At 34.2% G+C, this 23,353-nt stretch overlaps 1 protein-coding gene across 1 annotated transcript in view; it reads left to right on the top strand.

Annotated features, from left to right (window-relative positions):
- The window catches only part of LOC125677879 (uncharacterized), a 102,693-nt gene that overhangs the window by 59,266 nt on the left and 20,074 nt on the right, over window positions 1-23,353 (top strand). The window contains exons 8-11 of the mRNA XM_056159125.1: window positions 11,557-12,078; window positions 13,439-13,693; window positions 14,560-14,772; window positions 17,944-18,041. Coding sequence (XP_056015100.1) covers window positions 11,557-12,078; window positions 13,439-13,693; window positions 14,560-14,772; window positions 17,944-18,041 — 1,088 coding nt within the window. The remainder of the gene's footprint in view (window positions 1-11,556; window positions 12,079-13,438; window positions 13,694-14,559; window positions 14,773-17,943; window positions 18,042-23,353) is intronic.

Raw genomic sequence — 23,353 nt, 5'->3', positions numbered from 1 at the left:
CTCTCTCTCTCTCTCTCTCTCTCTGACTGTCAAGTTTACAATAAAAACAAACATGTGAATGCCTGTGTGCATTCTAGATAAAGATTGTTAAAATCATATATATTGGTGAGCCAGGCTACTTTCAAGTTTGTTTACCTGTGGTAACCCCCACTAATATGTGATAGTTCTAATCTACAGAAGAAATCACACAAATACTATTATGATTTAAAGTTTTCTCATATCTGTAATTATGAACTTTAGGACACTTGATTTGGAAAAATTAAATGATGAAAAATTGATGATTTTGAATTGGGTCCTGTAACTGGGCCCTCAAATTTTAATACATGTAGGTCCTGTCAACTGAAGTAAATCAAAAAATATTAAATGTAAATTGTAAATATTCAAATACTTTTGAATTCTTACTTTTTCATCCAATAATCATATATTTTGGCCAAAGTACATGACCACTATTTTATGTAATTAATGTGTGCTTTTCTGTGTTTCAGCTGTATGAGCATCATACTGTGCAAATCACCTAAAGATGGAGTTGACCAAGTTGCTGACTTTGAGGAGGTAAATATTCAGCATTAATACATACAAATTGAATACATAATTTGAAATTCAAATTTGAATCCCAGTATTATAAATCCTAAAACAAATTAATAGATGTGGGGAATGTGGTACATTGGGTTTAGTTTCTTGGTTATGGAGCCTGCATGGAAACTGAATTCTCTAGAATAATCACAGGAGACCATCCATTTTTTATGCGACATGATGACTTGAAACGTTTTCATCACAACTTCCTAAAAAAAATTATTACTTCACTTAATTAGCATACTCAAAAAGACTAGTTGTTTTGTTGTCAATGACGCACATATATATGTACACATGTGTATGAGCTCAGTATCAATTGTAAAAATGATTAATTCTAATTAGGTCAATGTTGAGAATCACTCAAGTGACCTACATGTTGCTATTTGTGTGCGTCAGTCATCATAAGACGTTAATTGAACATTAATATTTTTTCTTGATAACCACCCTTCCAATTCTTTTCATATTTCTTGTAAGCATCTTTGGGACAAGGGGAATTAACATAGATTGTAAATCTAAGGACTCTGGATTGACGGTACTTTTAAAAATGCTCTATACCAAAATTGAGAATTTTGTTTTAGAACCAGGGTTTGATTTCTTCAATTTTATGGAGAAAACTTTTTCAGATATACACTTCGTTAAATTGTAGAGTTGGGGAAGGGGGGGGGGTATAAGTGTATTTGACATTTATTTGTGTCCAAATTATGTAATTAATACTGAGGATCTCAGTAGTAGTCTGTTTTTAAAACAACAGACACCTAGAATTAAGAGCACAATGAAAGCATACATGTGATAAGGAGGGGGGGGGGGGTGACTTCATAACAATGCCTGAAAATTCTTAACAATTAAATTCTAGAGATGCCAATTCAAGATAATTAACATGCTTTCTTTATTGGCATCTGGTGTACATTTAGCAACAAGTAGTGTTGTTCATTGTGAAACGATAAATTGATAATGTACATGTATGCGTTGGTTGTACATGTGTTTTAGGCATATCTTATTGCATGTTTTGTTGTGTTTGGTTGTTGAAAATATTGATAGAAATTAATAATGAAGAATTGCTGATATACTAAGGACATCATGATTCTGATCTAAAGAAATTGAGGACTAGTTAATATTTACATACTTTGTTACATCATGACCATACATTGCTTGCAAGAAAAACACACATGGGCCACATACATGTAATCAGTGACTAAGACATTTTGTTCAGTTATACTGTTTTCAAGCCATTACACTTAATTCTTAGAAAAATTCCTTAACTGGCAATTGATTGCAATCAGAAATTGCAAATTTTCTATTTATTCCTTACTTGACACCATCGAATGACAGTAATGTGATGCGCGCTCCCTGTAATCAGGGGGAAATAACTCGTATAGCATTGTGCAAAATGTAGCTCATTGATTATATTCATATACGTTTGAAATATTTTATGGTTATACAAGATTTTTTTACAATAACTATTGAAAAAGACTCGAACACAATTATGTTCATGTTATGCATAAATCTTATTAAATCATTGACTCCGCAAAATATTATGACATCACAGGAGGGTGGAACTACCTTAAATGAAGCTGAATGCTTATGAAGGAAAAACAGAAAGGGGTACCAAAATTGCGAATTTCGAAAACACAGGGTTGTGAATGTGGGTCCAAAAGAGTCATATAGTGTATAACATGGATTTTGTAGCCCTTAGAGCTATAGTGATACTTTGAATTTTTTTAAATTTGATTAATACTCAGGTAACCAATAAGGTTTGTGGATATCTTGTTAATTTATGAGTATTAACACTATTAATAGCTCTTCAATACAGCATAAACACATGTATACAAACTGTATCAAAACATAACATCCTTTAGGCCAATTCAACTTAATTAGTAAGATTATCATCCTGGGTCACCAAAAAGTATGGGCAGACTGTGGGAAGATTTTATTTTTTAATTTTTATTTTCTGAGAAATATTTTGATGACAAACAAGTTTTTGTCAACAGAAGTGCATAATTTAATGCCAGATATATAAATCTATGTTATTTCACAGATGATTTTTGAGGGGCGGGTGGGCGGGCATGATAATCTATCAACTAAGTAATTAATTAAGTGGTAAAATTACTATTCTAGCATCATGAATGGTCTTGTACATGTAAATTTAGTTTAATCAAATTGAATTAGGTGTGTACTGTATGAAAATGTGAAAAATAAGATGAACTTTTTTCAATATTTGTTCAACACATTTTTTTTAGAACTTGAAGAGCAGAAGATGCATTCCATGACTCTTATGTGATATAGAAGACAAAGAAGAGCTCTTGAGAATGGAAAAAAAACTACGAGTTTTACAGTCAATGAACACACCTCACGACACAAGTCCATCCTGATTCAATAAACTGTTCTTCTAAGGAAACACCATGACTTAGTTAAGATCAAGTTTTGGTGTCAGAAGACTAATGTAACTAAAACATTGCAAAATTAACCTGGAAGTGTCTTATGTGAGCCTACTGAATAAGGATTCATTACTGAACAGTTGAAGGAAAATCACTATTATAATGATTTTAAAAAAAAGATGATTGTGTTGTTTGGATAACATTGTGATCCATGTTTGTTGAATAAACAACTTTGCAAAAATGAGTTGTTCTGTGTTAATATTATAAATTTACTAATTACTGGTATGTCAACATAGATTACAGTAACACTGAACAAACTTCAATAAATTTTAAAGTTTCATGCAGTTTCTGCAGTAGAAAATGACACCTATTGATTTTCTGGTCCAAAGGTCACCAGGTGCAATACAATACTCTGTACAATTGATGTCTGACCAGTTTCTTCAGAACCCTTTGATTGATAGTGATATTTCATACAGGGGTTGGTCACTGGTAGTATATGACCCCCATTGATTTTCAGGTTAAAAGATTAAAAATGGCAGGGGCCTCCGTGGCCGAGTGGTTGGAGCATAGCGTTCAAAATGACACTGCCTCAGTCGGCGCGGGTTGGAATCCCGCTCGCGCTAGTATTAAGTGAGAAAGTTTCCCAATTTACTTTCGGAAGGTCGGTGGTCTCTTCCCAGGTACATTGTATCTGGGTTCTCACTTTCACCAATAAACACTGGGCACCATCAGAAAACTGAAAAATTGTTGAGTGTGGCGGAAAATATCAATAAATCAATCAATTAAAAATGACTAGGTGCAATGTAGCTAGTACTCTATGCAATGGTGTCCCCCCAATATCTTGGGCCTGTTGTTCAATTATGATATTTCATATGTTGGTTGGTTATGAATAGTAGATGACCCTAATGATTTCCAGGTCAAAGGTCAACAAATACAAGGCAGTACAATGAACAATTTATTGGTATCTACCCAATATCTTGAGAAGACTTTTTATAGTTATTGATAATAGTTTACATGACAATACAGTACATGTAATATAGCTCGTTTATGGAAATGATTGCAAAATCTACTTGGTGTTTGGGGAGAGGGGGGGGGGGTCCTACTGGATTACAGTTTATGTTTACATGTTTTTTTTAATCACTCTAACTAATTTTTATTAGTATGTTAAACTTCTCCATGTTTATTTTTGAAATATCAATTGCTCATATTGTTCATTTTAACTGAAAATGGTGTAGGTTGTATTATTTGTCATTAGTATGAATTTTTGGCAAAATGCCCAAATCTACAGTTTTCGCACTACAATAGATCAATTGTACTACATTTCACCATTAATCTTTTTTTATAAATTAGGAGTCTTTGATATGGACACCCTTTGATGACAGTTGATTATGCTGTATGTATTTTCCAAATTATCTAAATTCATCAACGAAATCCAACAAAAAATCCCGTTTTGGCAAAATGCCCAAATCTACAGTTTTCTTACTACAATAGATCTATTGCACTACGTTTCACCATTAATCTTTTTATATACATTAAGAGTCTTTGATATGGACATCCTTTGATGACAGTTGATTTTGCTGTATGTATTTTCCAAATTATCTAAATTCATCAACGAAATCCAACAAAAAATCCCGTTTTGGCAAAATGCCCAAATCTACAGTTTTCATGCTACAATAGATCTATTGCACTACGTTTCACCATTAATTTTTTTTATATATATTAAGAGTCTTTGATATGGACATCCTTTGATGACAGTTGATTATAGTGTATGTATTTTCCAAATTATCTAAATTCATCAACGAAATCCAACATAAAATCCCGTTTTGGCAAAATGCCCAAATCTACAGTTTTCATGCTACTACAGATCAATTGCACTACGTTTCACCATTAATCTTTTTATATACATTAAAAGTCTTTGATATGGACATCCTTTGATGGCAGTTGATTATGCTGTATGTATTTTCCAAATTATCTAAATTCATCAATGAAATCCAACAAAAAATCACTTTTTGGCAAAGTGCCAAATTATAATACATTGGTACAGCGGTCAGTAACACACTCTTTACCATAGGTGGGTATAGATATCATAAATAAGGAGGGAATTTTATGGGGAATCGAGATTTATGGAGAAAATTAGTTGTCTTTTTCAATTTTTTATATACCACAAGGACAAAACATGGGCAAAACGGGCTGAATTTTGCAGTTCAATTAGCCCTCATAGACTGCTGTCGGTTTCCATGGCAACGGATGGTAGAAATTCGGTGGTGGGGTTGAAATTATGTAAGATGGTGCAAGTAAAGTTAATACTGTGAAAATCAAAGAAATCTGTGACATTGAGTGGCCAGACCCTATCTGATTTCTTTGATTTTTACATAGAATTGATCTTAAACAGTATTGCATGTTTGTTTTTTTGCTGGACAGGCTTTTAAAATAAAATTTCTTTACCAATTAGTATAATCTGATATATGATAGTCATTTTAAAAATTCTACCAGTTTTTTACCCCATAAATTTGCCTCGTGTAAATTTTATGCCACTAGTATTCCTCTTTGTACAAAGAGTCTGAAAATGTAAAACACCACAACATTAGGCTCATTGGGTCAAGTAAGCGACATGGGCATTTCTTTCTTTTTTTTAAAGACAATTTCTAAAAGATGCACGGTGAAGATAATGAACAGTGATCAATCTCATAAATTCCTACTGAACATACTGGTATGCAACACGATTTTGTTCGCTACATGACAACATGTCGCAAGCCTTACCTTAAATCGAAAATTAATAGAAATACAATCCAATGTCAGCAAGATAATTCACACAATTCAAAACTCCTACATCCAGACAGGATTTGTAATCGTCATATTACCGATCATAATACAGTACAAGTCCAAGTGAAACTCCACGCTTATGGTAGTAAAGGTATAACAGCCATGTTTCATATCTAGTAAATAGATGGTGGACTTTTTGTAATCTTGGTATCGTTTTGAAAGGTGCATCAAATAAAGATAATCCAATAGAGGAATTTCCATAATGTTGTAAACTGCTTGATTTATTTCACCTAGAATTTGACATTGACATATATGGAAAGAGCACATCTTATTGAAATATTTTTTAAAGAAATTATAATTTCCCACATATCTCTTGGTAAAACTTTGCATAAGCTTTTTCTTGATGAAATAAAATTAATCATTTGCCGTACACATTTTCAGAAAACTAGATGAATCACTGTTAGTTATCTTCACATTTCATTTTTCATATTTTTGTAAAAGGCAAATTACACTTCAAAAAGTTTCAATTGCGATAAGGTCCGCTTCTTACTAATTATATGAATTTCATTTCCCCCAACTCCATCATCATTTAACAATAAAAATTGATGTAGACTAAAATCCTTCAACAAGGGACCCGTCCGCCAGGATCAAGATATAAGGCCCACTGCGGGTGTGATCGGTCGATAGAGGATGCTTACTCCCCCTAAACGCCCGAGCCAACGTCTGATATATACAGGGCGCCGTGTTTGTTCAACTATTAATTTTGTATTCCTTATAGGCATTATGAGATTGATCACTGTTCGTTATGTTCCAACTTTACACATGTGGAACATTAAGACCATTTCACTAGTTTTATACATTTACATTGGTTCGCACCTGACATTTGAAGCAATGTCAAATTCTTTGGAAGTGTTTTTTTTTTTATTTCTAAGTTGAAAGAGAATTAGAAATTCAAAAGAAAACATTGGGTCGCAGTGATTGTTATTGAGCTACAGTGTTCTAAAGATGACGTGTTTGCACTTAAAATCTATTCAATTAAACTTGATCTGTATGTTGGTTTCAATACCATATCAGCAACACAAATCAATCACTACATAAAATAGATACATACTCATGTTTTCTAACAATACAGATGGAAAAAGTTTAATACAAGTAATGGGAAAAAAATAACGATCTTTTTGCACTTGATATACGAAAATAATCATGATACCTTTGAGAGTTAAAAATAATATTAGGAGTAATATCAATTTCTAAAATTTCAAATAATTTTCAAGATCTTGTTTTAAAATTTAAAATGGAAATAGAAAAGGTGAGGATTGGAGACGAATTTTTTTTTTAATTATTGGCGAAAATATTGAATTTAGATTAAATTAATTTAAACATTTTTTAAAAATTGTGTTATATTTGGAGAAAATATCAAACAATAAATTTCAACATTTAATCTTTTTTCTAGTCTCAGCTACTCGTATCATGAATTATAAAACTGAAATCCACGTATAGCAGTATAAAAATAGCAAATATATCAGATGAAACAGAAACTGTAATATCACGCAGATTTAGAACATTTTGATTAATCAATCCTTCCGCCACAATATATAGTCCCTGCAAACTCTTTCAAAATTTGAATTGGCACAATTTTTTTCCCAACTGGATAGGGTTTAGTAATGATGTGTAAAATGTTTGCACATTTGGGGTCAGTATTGAACCAGTAAATACTTTATTGTAGCATCCTGCGCAGTTGTGCTCAAAAGCTCAGAAGCTAACTTCCTTAATGAATTGTAGATATTTCATCGCCTATTGTTGATGCTTACGAAGTACGTACGTGGGGATTTCCTTGATGATTTGCATGGAGCTTTAGGGGATGAATTCAAAAATGTTAAGTTAGATCATAGCCACTTTTAAAGATCAATGATAAGTAAATGCCGGAGGCTAAAGTACAAGTTCTTGCATTCAAAGCAATGAGGAATTAATTAGTTGTGTAGGTCATGTCAATCCATCCCCGACTTTTTTTTAAGAAGAGTTGTAGAAAAAAAAATTAAGAATAGCTTTAACGCAAGAATTATAAAGTTATGTTTGCTCCTTTTACAAAGTTTGTTTCGCTGAATTAATGTAATGACATATTTTGAAAAACATGATCAATTTTAAAAGCGTATAATGTGTTCGAATAGTACATCACAATTGAGGTAAGATGTCAACTTACCTGTATCTATATGTACATGTATGTAGACATAAATAATTGTGCTTTTATTGTTACAGAGACACAGCTTACGTTTATGTAAAATTTATACGGTACAAATCTTGATGCACCAGATGCGCATTTCGACAAATAATTTATCTTCAGTGATGCTCAACCGAATTTTTTGAAATCCGAAATAATAAACATGTAAGAGCTATTTTAGGGAAAAACAAAGTGCCCCAAAAAACTGGAGTCAAATTTGTCTAAGGATAAGAGCTATGTATGAGGGAAATAATCCTTAATTTTGAAATGAATTTCTAAATTTTATTACAACACTTAAATATACATCCGTATTTTCAAGCTAGTAACGAAGTACTTCGCTCCTGGGCTGTAGAGACCTTCCGGGACTAACAGTCCTCCAGCAGAGGCCTCAACCCAGGGCTCGCAATGTAAAACTTATACGGTACCCATTTTGATGCACCAGATGCGCATTTCGACCAATAATGTCTCGTCAGTGATGTTCAACCGAAATTTTGAAAATCCGAAATAATAAACTTGTAAGAGGTATTTTAGAGAAAAAGAAAGTGCCAAAAACCTGGAGTCAAATTCGTCTAAGGATAAGAACTCTGCATGCATAACTTTGACACTTTAGGGTACCACTCTTACTTCTTTTTTAGCTCACCTGAGCTGAACGTTCAAGTGAACTTTTCTGATTGCCTGTTGGCCGTCGTCTGTTCGTCTATCTATCTGCCTGTCTGTATGTCTCTAAACTCTTTACATTTTCGACTTCTTCTCCAGAACCACTTGGCCAATATCAAACAAACTTGGCCAATAGTATCTTTGGGTGAAGGGCTTACAAGTTTGTTCAAATGAAGGGTCCTTTCAAAGGCGAGATAATCACAAAAATGCAAAAATAGCGTGAGGTCATTAAAAAATCTTTTTCTCACAAACCAGTGGGCCAGAAGAGCTGAAACTTACATGAAAGCTTCCTGATATAGTTCAAATTCAAGTTTATTAAAATCATGGTCTCCGGGGATTGGATGGGTACAGTAGGGCAAATTTTAGATACGAACATATAGGACAAGTCTTTAAAAATCTTCCCAAAAACCACTTAGCCAGAAAAACTGAAATTTATATGAAAGCTTCCTCATATAGTGCAGGTTCAATTTTGTTCTATTCATGGCCTCCAGAGGTCGGATGGGGCCACAATAGGGGATCAATATTATACATAGAAATATATCGGAAACATTTTTTAAAATCTTCTAAAGAACCACTGAGATTTACATGAAAGCGTTCTGACATAGTGCAAATTCAAGTTTGTTCAAATTATGACCCCGGGGGTAAAATGGGGCCACAAGGGGGGATCAAATATTTTGCATACAAATAAATGGGGAAAATCCTTAAAAGAAATTCTTCTCAAGAACAACTGAGCTAGAAAAGCTGATATTTACATGACAGCTTGCTAACATAGTTCAAATTTAAGTTTGTTCAAATCATGGCCTCCGGGGGTATGATGGGGCCACAATAGGGCATCAGACTTTTACATACAAATATATAGGGGAAATCTTTAAAAAAAATTCTTCTTAAGAACCACTGAGCCAAAAATTCTTATATTTACATGAAAGCTTCCTAACATAGTGCAGATTTAAGTTTGTTCAAATCATGGCCTCCGGGGGTGTGATGGGGCAACAATAGGAGATCAGACTTTTACATACAAATATATAAGGAAAATCTTTAAAAATCTTCTTCTTAAGAACCACTTAGCCAGGAAAGCTTATGTTTACAAGAAAGCTTTCTGACCTAATGCAGATTTAAGTTTATTCAAATCATGGTCCCAGGATGTAGGATGGGGCCACAAGGGGGTCAATGTTTTGCATAGAAATATATAGGGAATACTTTTAAAAATATTCTTCTCGAGAACCACTGAGCCAGAAAAGCTGATATTTAGATGAAAACTTTCTTACATAGTGTAGATTCAGGTTTGTTCAAATCATGGTCCCCGGGGGTAGGATGGGGTCACAAGGGAGATCAATATTTTGCATACAAATATATAGGGAAAATCTTTTAAAATTTACCCAAGAACCACTCTACCAGAAAAGCTTATATTTACATGAAATCTTTCTGACATAGTGCAGATTTAAGTTTGTTCAAATCACGGCCCGGGGGGTATGATGGGGCCACAAGGGGGATAAAAATATTCTTTTTTAAGAACCAATGGGGCAGAAGAGCTGAGATTTACATGAAAGCTTTCTGACACGGTGTTGATTCCAGTTTGTTCAAATCATGTCCCCTGGGGTTAGGTTGGGGTCACAATAGAGGATGGAAGTTTTAAATACAAATATATAGGAAAAATCTATAGAAATCTTCTTCTTAAGAACCACTGGGCCAAAGAAGTTGACATTTACAAGAAAGCTTTCTGCCATAGTGTAGATTGAAGTTTGTAAAAAAAAATCACGGCCTCCAGGGGTAGTTTGGGTCACAATAGGGACTAAGGTTTTACATGAAAATATATATATGGAGTCTTCAGATATGAGCCAAGGTCATTCAGGTGAGCGATGTGGCCCATGGTCCATGGTCCTCTTGTTTGAAAATTATTCTCATTCCCAGAAACACCTGCTGCAAATCTACATAAATCAACTCCAATATGTACTTTCGGTACTTTAATTAAATATTTTTTTGAGTTTTAAAAAAAGAAAATTCGACATGCCTCTTTCGTATAGATTTCTTTTGAATTACATCGAATACAATTGTTTGATTTCATATCAGTAGACACATTTTGAATGAACATTAATAACAAAGTAATATTTTTCAAAATGTCATTTACAGTTACCTATCATTGCGTATTTCAAATTGAGTGTCCATATTTTCTTATAAATCGGGTCCTTTCCAAATAAATACATATTAATCATAGTGTAATTTAAAGTAAGTATAGAAACTAAGGAAAACAAAGACACCGTAGCATTATCACACATAAAAGCTAACTTATGCACATGGGCGCTTCTCCGTCGTCTGTGTTTTTTGAAGTATCTCTGATGACATCAACGTGTTATTTTCGTATAAATAAATCTCACATTTTGTGTGCCCAGGGTCCGTGTCTGTCCTACTCTTAATGTTGTAGTGTTTATAGGAATTAGGAAATGCGTTTGTCCTATACCTGCTCTTAATTGTGTATTCTTTATAGGAGGTATGAGATGATCACTGTTCGTTATCTTGAACGTTTCAGTACAGGTAGAGATTTAAATAATTTAGAGTTTAAAGATTAATATTCATGACCTAGCATATTTTCCCTAGTTCTGGAGGGTTACAATTTTAACTTTCACATTTGTCCTTATGTGGGTTTTTGGCTCGAAATATAATAGATCTTCCTTGAGCACACAAGAATGAACAGTTTGAATCAACAATGTTTTGTATTTGTTTTAATATGTTTTGCATTTTTTTTTTTATCAAATACAAAATATGCATTTCTGTTATTCAAATATTTGTTCACGTTTGTTTAATATTTTCCAAGAATACACATTCGATGTTATTTATAACAATAGAATCGTCAATCATGTATGACAATTATGCCTAAAAATTATTAGCACACGTATGGTATATATTGCAGGCGAGTATTAATATCACACCCCTCGGATGATGGATTCATTAATAATATACAACCACCTATTTCAGATGTGCTACCCTGTATAACGTCTATGAAGAAATGGAGTATTCTCGTTGTTATTTTGATGTCAGTTGACTACAAACTGGACGTACACAAACACTGGAAAGAGGATTTGATCAACATCAGAAAAGCATTCCCAGTATTGCAAAGCGAGGATGTTGAGGAAGATGATGTTCTTATAGAGGATTTAATGAAGGACAAAGTACTGGGAGTAGACGAGATAAACAACGTGATATTTGTATCCGATGATGTCCGCCATCTTGTAATGAGCTTCTTTGTCAAATTTTGTCTTCAAACTGATGATGATTATAAAAACTACCTCAATCTGTCGTCTGTGGACTCGTTAATGGAGTATTCCCGTGACTGGCTGTATATACCAAAAGAAGGAGAACGACACATGTATATACCGGAGGAGATGGAAGAGTTGTTTATCAGGAGACTGGGGATAGACGCTATACTACACGTCATGGTAGAGAATGAAAACTACTTTGATCAGTTGAAAGAAACGAGAGATACTGTTTCTGCAGTTTGTAAGTGTATGCTGATTTAAAAATATTTTCATAATGAACTTATTATGTCTTATCTTGTGAATCATGTTACCTTTTTATTTTCCCCAGAGAAGGCCATGAGAAAAAGCAAATGAAAGGTGAAGATAATGATGAATATCATTGCTTTGGCAGATTTGTTATACTAGTATATGAAGTAATATCACCATTATACATTATCCACATAACAATCGTAACCTATAAATGTCTATAACGTTTAGCGCCACCAGATAACTGAAAAATTGTTGAGTGTGGCGGAAAACAACAACAATCAATCAATCAATCTATAATGTTTGGTACGTTTCATGTGTCTATATAATTTTACGATTACAGTGACTTTAACACTTTCTTTAATTTGGAAATGAGTGTGACTTGAGAAAACCACTCTCTATATAGGTATATGTAATATATCGTATGAAATTGATCACTGTTCGTTATCTACATGTCATGGTAATCTAAATATTCGCTATATCAATATTTAAAAAATACAAAATATGCTAAATAATCTTTGAAAGAAGTTTCTGGCAAGAAATCAATGATATCCAAATGATGCAGAAGAAGTACATGTAGATATATATTCTATTCTCATATTACTGAGTTACTCGTATAAGGGTGGATTTGATCTCGGTCACTCTGTGTTCGATAAGAGGAAGATTGACATGTTTTCCAACGATGAAAAGCTTGAAAACCACATGGTGATAGATTTCTTAGTTTTGATTACTAATAATGTTATTACGATTGATATATATATACTTTGAAATGTGAAGATAACGAACAGTGATCAATCTTACAACCTCAACAATGAACACAAAACTCAGTAAATCTGTTTTTGGAAATTTCATGCAAAATAAACACGTTTTGTTCTTTACTGGTGTTACTTGTGACATCATATTTAGATAGCTGAATACTAATTAAGCTTAATTGCATTGTGAAAAATAACATCGTAGTGTTAGGTAATGAATGTATACAAACTGTATGCTTATTTGGTATATAAAACGTCTTTCGCATAATCAAACATTTTTCAAATCTATGAATTTAGTATTCAATTTAATATTCGTTGTACGAAGTGTTTCCCTGACCACTTAGTAACCAGCGCACTTCATGTGAGAGAGTCCGGTATTATTCCATGTCCAGTTAGAAGGGCGACTTCTAGACATGTTAGAGAGTCAGGTATCATTCCGTGTCCAATTAGAACGGTGGTTACTAAATTATACTGTACTCTTTATATGTGTACGTAATTGAGAAGTAATGCTACAAGTAGTGTTCCTATTCTACAATCATCAAATAATATTTTTTCTACATACTTAAGTGTGTATTCATGTGATATTCCTGCCCTATTTTTCAGTGAAAGTACCTCGGGAAATCCTTGACTGGGACTATGCTGCGCGAAGCAGATACGCAGAATGTGCCAGGAAAGGAACTCAAACAATACACAGGGCTCGTGCAATGATAGTTGGATGCGCAGGGGCTGGAAAATCCACTTTGCTTAAACGTCTACAGAAAAGAAGTCTGGATGAACTGAAACAGATTCAGTCTACAGTAGGACTAGAAGTACACGAAGACATATTTGAGATTACTCCGGAATCTGATTGCCTAAAAGGTATACATAAGACGTCTAGATATCTACATTTTTGCATTATTAATTTTCTCATCATCAACTATGAGGCAGTATATATACATTAGCTCAAATTTAGCTGACATATTTCTATATTCATATGAAGCAGAATTTATTCAAAAACTTCTGCATGAGAAAAAAAAAATATTGCTGTAGCCTTCAATTCGACATTTAAATATATCGACGACTGTTTGTCAATTAACAATAATACCTTTCATTCATATGTCGATTCGATATATCCCTGTTAGCTCGAAATAAAAGACACCAGAGTCGTTCACTTCTCCTTCATACTTAGATATTTTATTAGACGTTAACGGCAAACTGACTACTCAACTATATGAAAAACGGGATGATTTCTGCTTCTCCATCATCAATTTCCCAAATTTATGTAGCAATATTCCATTATCACCTACATCTGATGTTTATATCTTTTAACTGAATGGATACGCAAGAGCTTGTTCTGTGTATCGTCCGTTTCGATTGAAGTCAGCATTTCGCAAATTCTATGGTCGTTATAACGATCTGGTTTGTCAATGCAACCTATCATTTGGACAAATGCTGTCTGACATCTTTCATACCGATCGTTAGGCTGTTCTTGGCACACTGATTTTGACTACGGATAACTCCGTTTACCTGATAGGGCATGCGGCGGATGTGACCGGTCGGCAATTAATGCTTGCTACTCCTAGGCACCCGATACAACTTCTGGTGTGTCCAGGTGTCCGTGTTTGCCCAACTATCTACTTTGTATTGCTTACAGGAGTTATGAGATTGATCACTATTCGTTATTTTCACCTTTCATTCCTCCATAATTCTATCGTATATGTATGTCTCGTCATGTTTTCTATTAGATCTACCAGTTGACACAGATAAAGAGGGGAAACAACTCTTGAGTGTTGTGGACTTTGGTGGACAGTGCGCCTATTACGCGTGTCATCAGGTCTACCTCAGTAGAAGAGCTTTTTATCTTCTCGTCATTGACATGTCTAAAGCATTTGATGAGAAAGTTGACCCAAAACTCTGTGAACAGGCAGGGACAATGTTTACTGACTGGTCTTATGGGGGTAAGTGGCGTGAAAGAATACAAGTATTCTCCAGATAATTGATCCAGAGTGTGGCGGTCAGAGGTACAGGGGGTACGGGTTTGAATCACAGCCTTGTCTTTTGCATTGTTTCTCTTCTTGTTATTTTTGGTTCCGTAAACTGGCAGGTGAAAATGCCTGCCAGGGCCAAAGATCATAAGTTGATGTTTTCAAATTGTAAGGGCATTTAGTGTAGTGCGGAATATGGCGGGCAGAGGGATTCGATCAACGGATGCCAGATAGCTCAGTTGGTAGGGTACCTGCCTCGAGGTTCAGGAAAACCCGGGTTCGAATACCGGTCTAGTATTCTGCATTATACCATTTCTGTTACGAGAGAATTTCAAATTTTAAGAAGCAAATATATGGTAAATAAAGATATGTGATAATCATCATGTCTATATAGATACCATGTTGCAGGTAAATGTATTTCATCCCTATCCATATACTATTTATAAGCGGAATATTGTACATACAGAAGTGATACTAAACCCCCAATGTAAGATGTTCTAGATACAGTAACTTCACTTGACATTAGACATTATGTATAAATATGGATAGCATGAGGTATTGGTAGTAAAGACAACCATAAACAAATGTCCAATGTCGTCATTTAACGAACTGTATTATGGTGTGCATTTTCATGTACGTATATCCCTATGTTTTTCTGCTTGTATCTCTTGGCTGTTTCACCTCCATGTCAAATATTTCATACCGAGCCATAGAATTAAGCTGATGTATCTTGGGGGGGGGGGGTATGGGTCCTGATCATGTCATTGTGACCTCGATATAATTGTTATCCAGAACATACAACTTGGTCGCTAGATATTTCTCGTGGCAGTAATTCCCCAAGTTTAACATTCTAGGTTTCAACACAGTCAAATCGTGTCCAGATCCCGTATTGGACACTGTGAGTCGTTGGACTATCACACTTGGTCCAGGTGATGGAGAACCTCGATTACGTTGCAATGATTTTATCCCAATATCGAGATTACAAATGAGAGAATCACAGATTGTGGCTGTGAGGATGCATTAAGGCCATGTATTTCCTGATAGGCATATCATGTACTCTTTATTGTATTTATTCATCGTTTCATGCAACCTACATGCGATACACATCGCCCATCTATCTGGTATTTTTCTGAATACTCGTAGTTAGATATACATGTGAATAACAATATACCTATAAAAGGCTATCAGTATTAACACTAGCGTAGAGGAATATTATATCGACAGTCGAAAAAAAATGTCTTCCATGACTGAGGAATGTATGTCTTTTTATTGCTGCAAATGTGAATAGTGAAAAGTGACGGTGTGTTCTAGAGAATGATATAACATAGATTTCCAAATGTATTTAAACTCAACGTAGCAAAAATAGAACATACACTTTATGCAATTGAATATGTTAAAAGTTGACATTAAAAACTTCTACCTAGTACACGTTTTCATGTAACCTGCCATGTTAACAAGGTAATCACATTAATGATGAATGTATAGTGAATACCGTAGTATAGTAGAAATGATAAGTTAGAGTTGTCATATTGTTTCTGAATAACAGTAAGATGTTAACAGTGGCAATGCCCTTATACTGTGTTATCAATAGATATACTGAGGACTTACATGTACAAGTATATTGTATATGGAGACGTTACCATTGCCAGTGATGGGCTTCAAATTTTAGGTCTATGCTCGGCGCTTATGTCCTATCATCAGGGAGGTATCTTTATCGTACCACACTTGCTGTAACACGGGACCTCGGATTTTGTGATCTCAATCAAATGACCGCCCCATATAGTAGCCTCATACGACAAGCAAGGGGTACTGAGTATCTACTTTAACCCGGATTCTCACGGGACTACCGAAAATTTAATTTCTCTTGCGTATCAAATCATTTGAGAAACATAAATACTATACACATATGGTATTTTAATATTGCTATCTAAGTATGGAGAAAACGATGATTCTAAAATATATTGCTACCATATAGGTAGTAACACAAGCCTAAATATAAATACTGAAAGTTGGTTATAGAAAACGTTTAAATATGTAATCCATTCTTAATGCGTAAAAGAACCCTTTGGAGCCAGGCATGATTACTCATATATATAAATGAGACATAATAATGATCATTAGCCACGATATATGTCGTTTGCTCATAGAGATACAATGCATCTTGGGGATAAAAGGTTATCTTTGTAAATGGTTTAATGAATAAACATATGAAATTCAAATGAATCTGGATCTAAGTGAAGAATGATCTTTTACGCAAACGGTTATCTTAGTTCTTTCCTTTTAAATTTTTAACGCAAAGTAATGTTATTTTACATCATAATCACTCCATGGAAGCATGCAACTGACATTTTGCAAGATTTTGTTGTGAATCCTCACACTATTTACCATCGTTTAAAATTACTAGTAGTTATCATAACATTTCAAGCTTTCCTAACACTGTCGAGCGCGTTTCCCCCCGTATTTAGGACCGAGTAAGCCCTGCATGTGTGTGTTTTGAAACACGGAATAGCAGTATGTTGGTTTGTTCTAAAATATACTGCATAAGAGGATTCTAATTTGGACATCAACTCACCTACGACCTTCCATCCCCATCGAATTCAAAGTGTGATTGAACTGCTAATGATCTTTTCAGTGCATAATAACAATCCGAGCGGTAAATGGTGAAATAAAAACTTTTGGTTGGGCACCTGTTACAATTATATTTTTTTCTTGTTGAAAATCCTTAAGCCTTGCGTCAAACATACGACTATGATACAATGGCAATCGAACTGTAATTTGGTGAAATTTTGTAGGTTTTAATGAGCCTATAAAGTGTTTTATTCAAATTGGCATATCACATATCTGGGCATTAAGAGAAGATGTGATATCATTTTGATATATCAAATACAGAAGTATTTTACTTCCAAAACAAATTATGTAGTTAGAAAGATACATGTACACTAACTCTCTTAAATCATGCATTGATTCTCTCAATCCAGTGTGATGTGCTAGAGAATGATGCATCACGCCATCAATGAGTTTTTTTCTTTAAATCATTAAGCCAGCAGAAATATAAATTGTTTGCTTGAGAGCATCTGAACTTGTGGCAAAGAAAGAGAGAACCAGAACTGACTGCATATAAAATAACAAATTATGGTTTTACAGAATACCTGTTGTTTTGGTTGAAGTCAGTGCATACGTACTGTGACAATGACGCCCCAGTGATCATCGTTGGAACACATTTAGACGAAGCCAAAGCTCAGGTATCGTGCATATTCATTTAAGGATGTTCTCTCCTGGTTTGAATTTTTTCAGAAGTATCAAACTTTAAAAAAAAACTATTTTAACTAATACATCTTTATCCGAAAGACATTTAAAACATAAAAAAGAGTATGTTAGTGTGGACTTTAAAGAATTACAGTCCTCAAATTTCCTCCTTTGCTGAAACTTAATTTTTCATGAAAATCACCAATTTTCACAAGAAACACACTATAAAACAAATATTAAAGACAGAATAATTTTGGTTGTCTTTTATTTTATGAAAATTAAGCATAATTGATTGTTTCAATAACTTTTACATAAAATATATCACCAATTCTACAAAAATCAATTATTAATTAAAATAATTATATAAAATATCACACAAATTTGAAGACCTATTTCATCAAAAAATTCAACCTAGGGAGAATATATGTATCAAACTTTTTCTGAAATTACTAATGTTGATTTGAATCATATTTCTGCTCAATTTAAATTTTAAAAAATGCGTGGGGTAGTGTGCATTGAAACAAAGATTTGAACCATGTTGTGTCTCCACCCCCTTCTGACACTGACATACATTCTAAACAATAACAATGTACGATTTGTTATAAAATGTGTATTTTTCAATGTATATTTACAAATTCTATATATTTATTTCATTATATGATAAATAATCAGAAAACATAAATAATATATGCAAGCATACAATACTAATTCATTTATAACTACAGAATGTGTAAAACATATGCCCCCGCATCAGCATTTTCTAATTTCCATGCACTGTGACCTTGATCTTTGACCTTCTGACTTCAAAATTGATAGGCATCTTCCCGTCTTGGTATCCATATGTCCAAATTTGGTTTGAATAGAATGCAAAGTATTTGAGTTTTTATCCAGAAACTACTTTTAACAGTCAACTTCCATGTGGCCATGAGGAAGAAATCTGCACTTCCTGGTATGGTTCTTCATGTGATGATAGCACAACTCATCCCTCTCACTGTGGTTACCAAATGGATGTAGCTAAAAAGCAAACATTGGAACTCAATTTATATCAATACTGTAAATTCTTAACAATAGAACAGAATATACTATTAGGTTTACCACCAGACTGCTAATACACCAACTTCAACTAACTCCAATTTTTGTTTAGCCAGGGATTCTGTTTCAATGCCTTGCCCAACAAATTGTTACTCTAAAAGAATTCCTTAAGGAAAATGTTATATATGAATTTGTTCGTGCATAAATGACTGTTTATGAAATATATGCTAAAATTCTAATCAGGATTTGTTTTTAAATGTGCATTTTTAATACTCTATAAATAAATTTTAACATTATTAAAAGGTTTTGACAATTACACTTTGAAGGAATAATCAAAATAAAATTTTGATAAAATAATATAGTTTTAATTTTCCAGAACTGATTAGAAACTAATTATCGATCTAGTAGCCCCCCCCCCCCCCAACCCCCCCAACCCCCATATTTATACATGTATATATAGTCAACAAATTATCTTTTGTTTTAACTAATTTGTACACGAATGGCGCGTCATAATTCTCTAGATGGGAGAAACCCCCCTTTTCCCTTTGAACACTTTTTAATGAATTAAATTCGCTGTATACTTTGGCGATTGTTTAAAACATTGACGTAGATTACACTTTTTTAATCAAAATGATGCTTCAATAATGATACATTGAACGTTAGGAGCGAGATTCGCTCATGACCGACTAACTAGGCGGGATCGGGAAAATCGGAGATCAATTTAGGTACAGATCTACACAGTTTGCAGATTTGTTTTCATAAAAAAATTCTTGTATATTGAAAAAACTTACAAAATCATTCAATACTATATCAGCAGCCTCTGATTCAGGTACTACAACGCTAACACCCTTCCATTTTCCCTTCTCGTCTGACACTGTGTACAGTACTGTAGTGTGTCACCATGTGCGTGGTTGTGCATGCTTGTCTGTAATTTTCTTTGTCTGCCACTCACTCGTGAAAATATCAGATGCAGACTGATCTATAACTGCCGTTTTACTTCTAACGAATCGCCCATGTATGTTTCTGGACTGCTTTAGGATAAATCAAATGTGACATCGTACAGTGTGCGTCTTCGAGCTCGAGTTTGTTTACAATCGTAACGTCATCATGAATGTCGTAAAATGAGAAAATAAGTTAAAAAAATTGTCATTTTTAAATTAATTTTTGTTAGTTTATTAACATTACTTACAAATAAAAACTTATATTAATGTTCTTCCTTTATGCATACGAAATAAAACACTTGTGTCCCATAGTTACGACTTTGGAAAGTATGGAGACTCACTCACGGTAAAAGTACCACGAGAGTACGCCCTTAAGATAACTTGAGACTATAATGCGATGGACATATCTCAATTACTACGTTGACATTCATACAAGGTACATTACATTGCATTCAGAGAAGTCATAGAACAAAGTCAGAAAACGATTTAAATAAGCGTTAAGGTAAATAGAACAAATTTAGACTAAAATATATACATTTATGCACCGTCACAAAGTGGTCGATACATATAGTTCTATCCTTGTCCGTCCTTCCACGACACCTAGTATCCCGGACTTTCTTCCTAAACGCCATGAGCTTTTTCATTGATTTTTGGTATGTAGGTGTACAATGATGATTTACATATATAGATTCAGTTGATAATCTGAGATTGAATTCTTACTAAATTTATCTTAAGACATTTCTTACTCCTGATATAGTTTCATAAAGATGTCTAGCTGTTATATAGTCAATTAATCAATGCTTCACTTTTGAATGATAGACAGTTTATTGCTGGATTGATTTGTTGGATCATTTAAAGCTTGCAAATAACAGAAAATTGAAGATTGCATTATTTGCCTTCGTTGGTTAAGCCTTTGGGTGATGGTAGAAAATGGTTCAGAAGTACTTGTCACAAAAATGCTATTATTGATTTCTTTGTATCTTTCAAGAGGGTACTAATATTTTTCTTTTTGAACTCATTCAAAACTCCCTGAAAGGTGAGGAAAACGAACAGTGATCAATCTCATAATTCCTATAAGCAATACAAAATAGAGAGATTGTCACACCTGCAGTGAGCCCTATATCTTGATCAGGCAAACGAAGTAATTTGTAGTGAAAATCAATGTGCCAAGAACGGCGTAACGATCGGCCGTCAGACAGCATTTGGCCCAATGAAGGTAGTATTGGCAATTGAAATCGTTATAACGACTATAGAATTTGCAAAATACTGACTACAAATGAGACTGTTGCAACTCCTGTAACATCAGCTTGTTTGTAAGTAGACTACCTCAATTTGAAAATTTATCCTGCGCAAAAACAAAAAAAGACAATAACAAACATTGACCAATCTCATAACTCCCATAAGGAATACAAAGTAAAGGGAAAAAGGGAACAAACACGGACCTCTGGACATACATGAGTCATTGCGTACCGAATCAATTGAGAGATATAAACGCCATTGCGTACCGAATTGTTTAACGTCCCTCTCAAGAATATTTCACTCATATGAAGACCATCACTGCCAGTAAAGGTCCGCAAAATTTAGGCCTATGCTCGGCGCTTATGGCATTTGAGCAGGGAGGGATTTTTATCGTGTCACACCAGCTGTGACACCGGACCTCGGTTTTGGCGGTCTCATCTGAAGGACCACCCCAATTCAGTCGCCTCTTACGACACGCAATAGGTACTGAGGACCTATTCTAACTCGGATCCCCACGGGAACCGAATGCGCTGAGAGATATAAACACCATATGCAGGTTCACAGGCAATTGTATCGGTTGGGTTCGAATTTACTATTAAGGACTAAAGATATAGAACTCTTGGAGCTATCTTGGACTTCGGTTCATTAATTGGTGTAAGAAATTCAATTTAGAAACGATATTTCACGCTGCAGATTCTATGAAATAGCTTGTTACAACGCGCAAACATTCAGTTTAGTCGTATAGTGACAGGGCCCAGATAAAAGTTGACCAAAAATAGTAGGCATTTTTCAGAAGTTGACGATGGAAGACCTGAAATCATCCTGTGTGCCATCAAGTTAAGTTAGTTTACCGTGGATATTTACTTTTAAATAAATGGGGCGGTCCCTCGGATGAGACCGCAGCAACCGAGCAAATGCGACACGATAAGGGTCCCTCCCTGCTCAATTGCCATAAGCGCCGAGCATAGGCCTACATTTTACAGTCCTTCACCGGCAATGGTGACGTCTCCTTATGAGTGAAATATTTTTGAGAGAGACGTTAAACAGTATTCAATCAATCAATCATCAATAAAATATGTAAGTAGGAAGGAGACGCATAGGATTCTTTGAGGTCTTATTTTGAGCTTACAAGGATAAATCGACATTTGAATGATTATTTTTAATTGATAAAACATGTCCTTCCATTGTAAATATTTTTCATCAGAAATAAAACACTGGACCTCAATGTTTTGAATGTATATGATTTAAAATTATGTTTTGTGGTAAACAAACTACAAGGTGTATCTCGCATCATCTTGGTTTTCATTTTTATCAGCTACATCGCTTGCAATGTTCCACGATAAGTTCAATTCAATGTGATACCTAGACCCCTACCTCTTGCAGCAACTCTGTCAAGGTCATATTTCTTGCACCACCATGGTCAACTGGAAATAGCGTCCATTTATAGGTTGTAATCAACCGTCAAATATTTTTCACTGCTTGTTTGCAGGATGACTCTTTATTTGCAGGAGGATATTTTAGTATATATATTTAAAACGTCGTGTTTTTGTGATATAAAATTATAGCTGTTTGATTTCCGGTCAAAGTTGCTGAACTTGATGCACATGAATTCCTCTCAAATTCTAAATCCTAAATATTATTGAAAACAGCATCTATATCTTACCAGATTTAACTTCCTTAGATTTAATTTAAACGACTCAATCTTCTACCATGAATTGAATTGAGAACTTCTGTAAAAGTGTATTTATAGGCAATAATGTTGCAGAATAGGCGAATGGTTCCATGGAATAGGCCATGTCTTTCACCCGATTGTGTTCAGGCGCTCTCATTGTAATATTTTAACAAATGAAATCTTAAATGTTTTCTGTCAACAGGGGATCAATTAAGAATTTATGTACGCGAGTTATAGTGTATAAAAATCGATGGCGCTGAATAGTTCAAAGAAAACATCCCCACCTCTTCCATTTACATTATACGATGCAGTTTGTTTTGTTTTCGCTTACCAAGGTGGTAACGAACAGTGATCAATCACATAACTCCTATACGGAATACAACATTAAAAGTTGGGCTCTGCAAATAATACAAATATACACCGA

This window comes from Ostrea edulis, chromosome 3 (genome assembly GCF_947568905.1).
Source record: "Ostrea edulis chromosome 3, xbOstEdul1.1, whole genome shotgun sequence".
Classification (NCBI taxonomy): Eukaryota; Metazoa; Mollusca; class Bivalvia; order Ostreida; family Ostreidae; genus Ostrea; species Ostrea edulis.
Note: the sequence above shows the minus strand (reverse complement) of the source record. Positions and strands in the feature narration are given on the sequence as shown.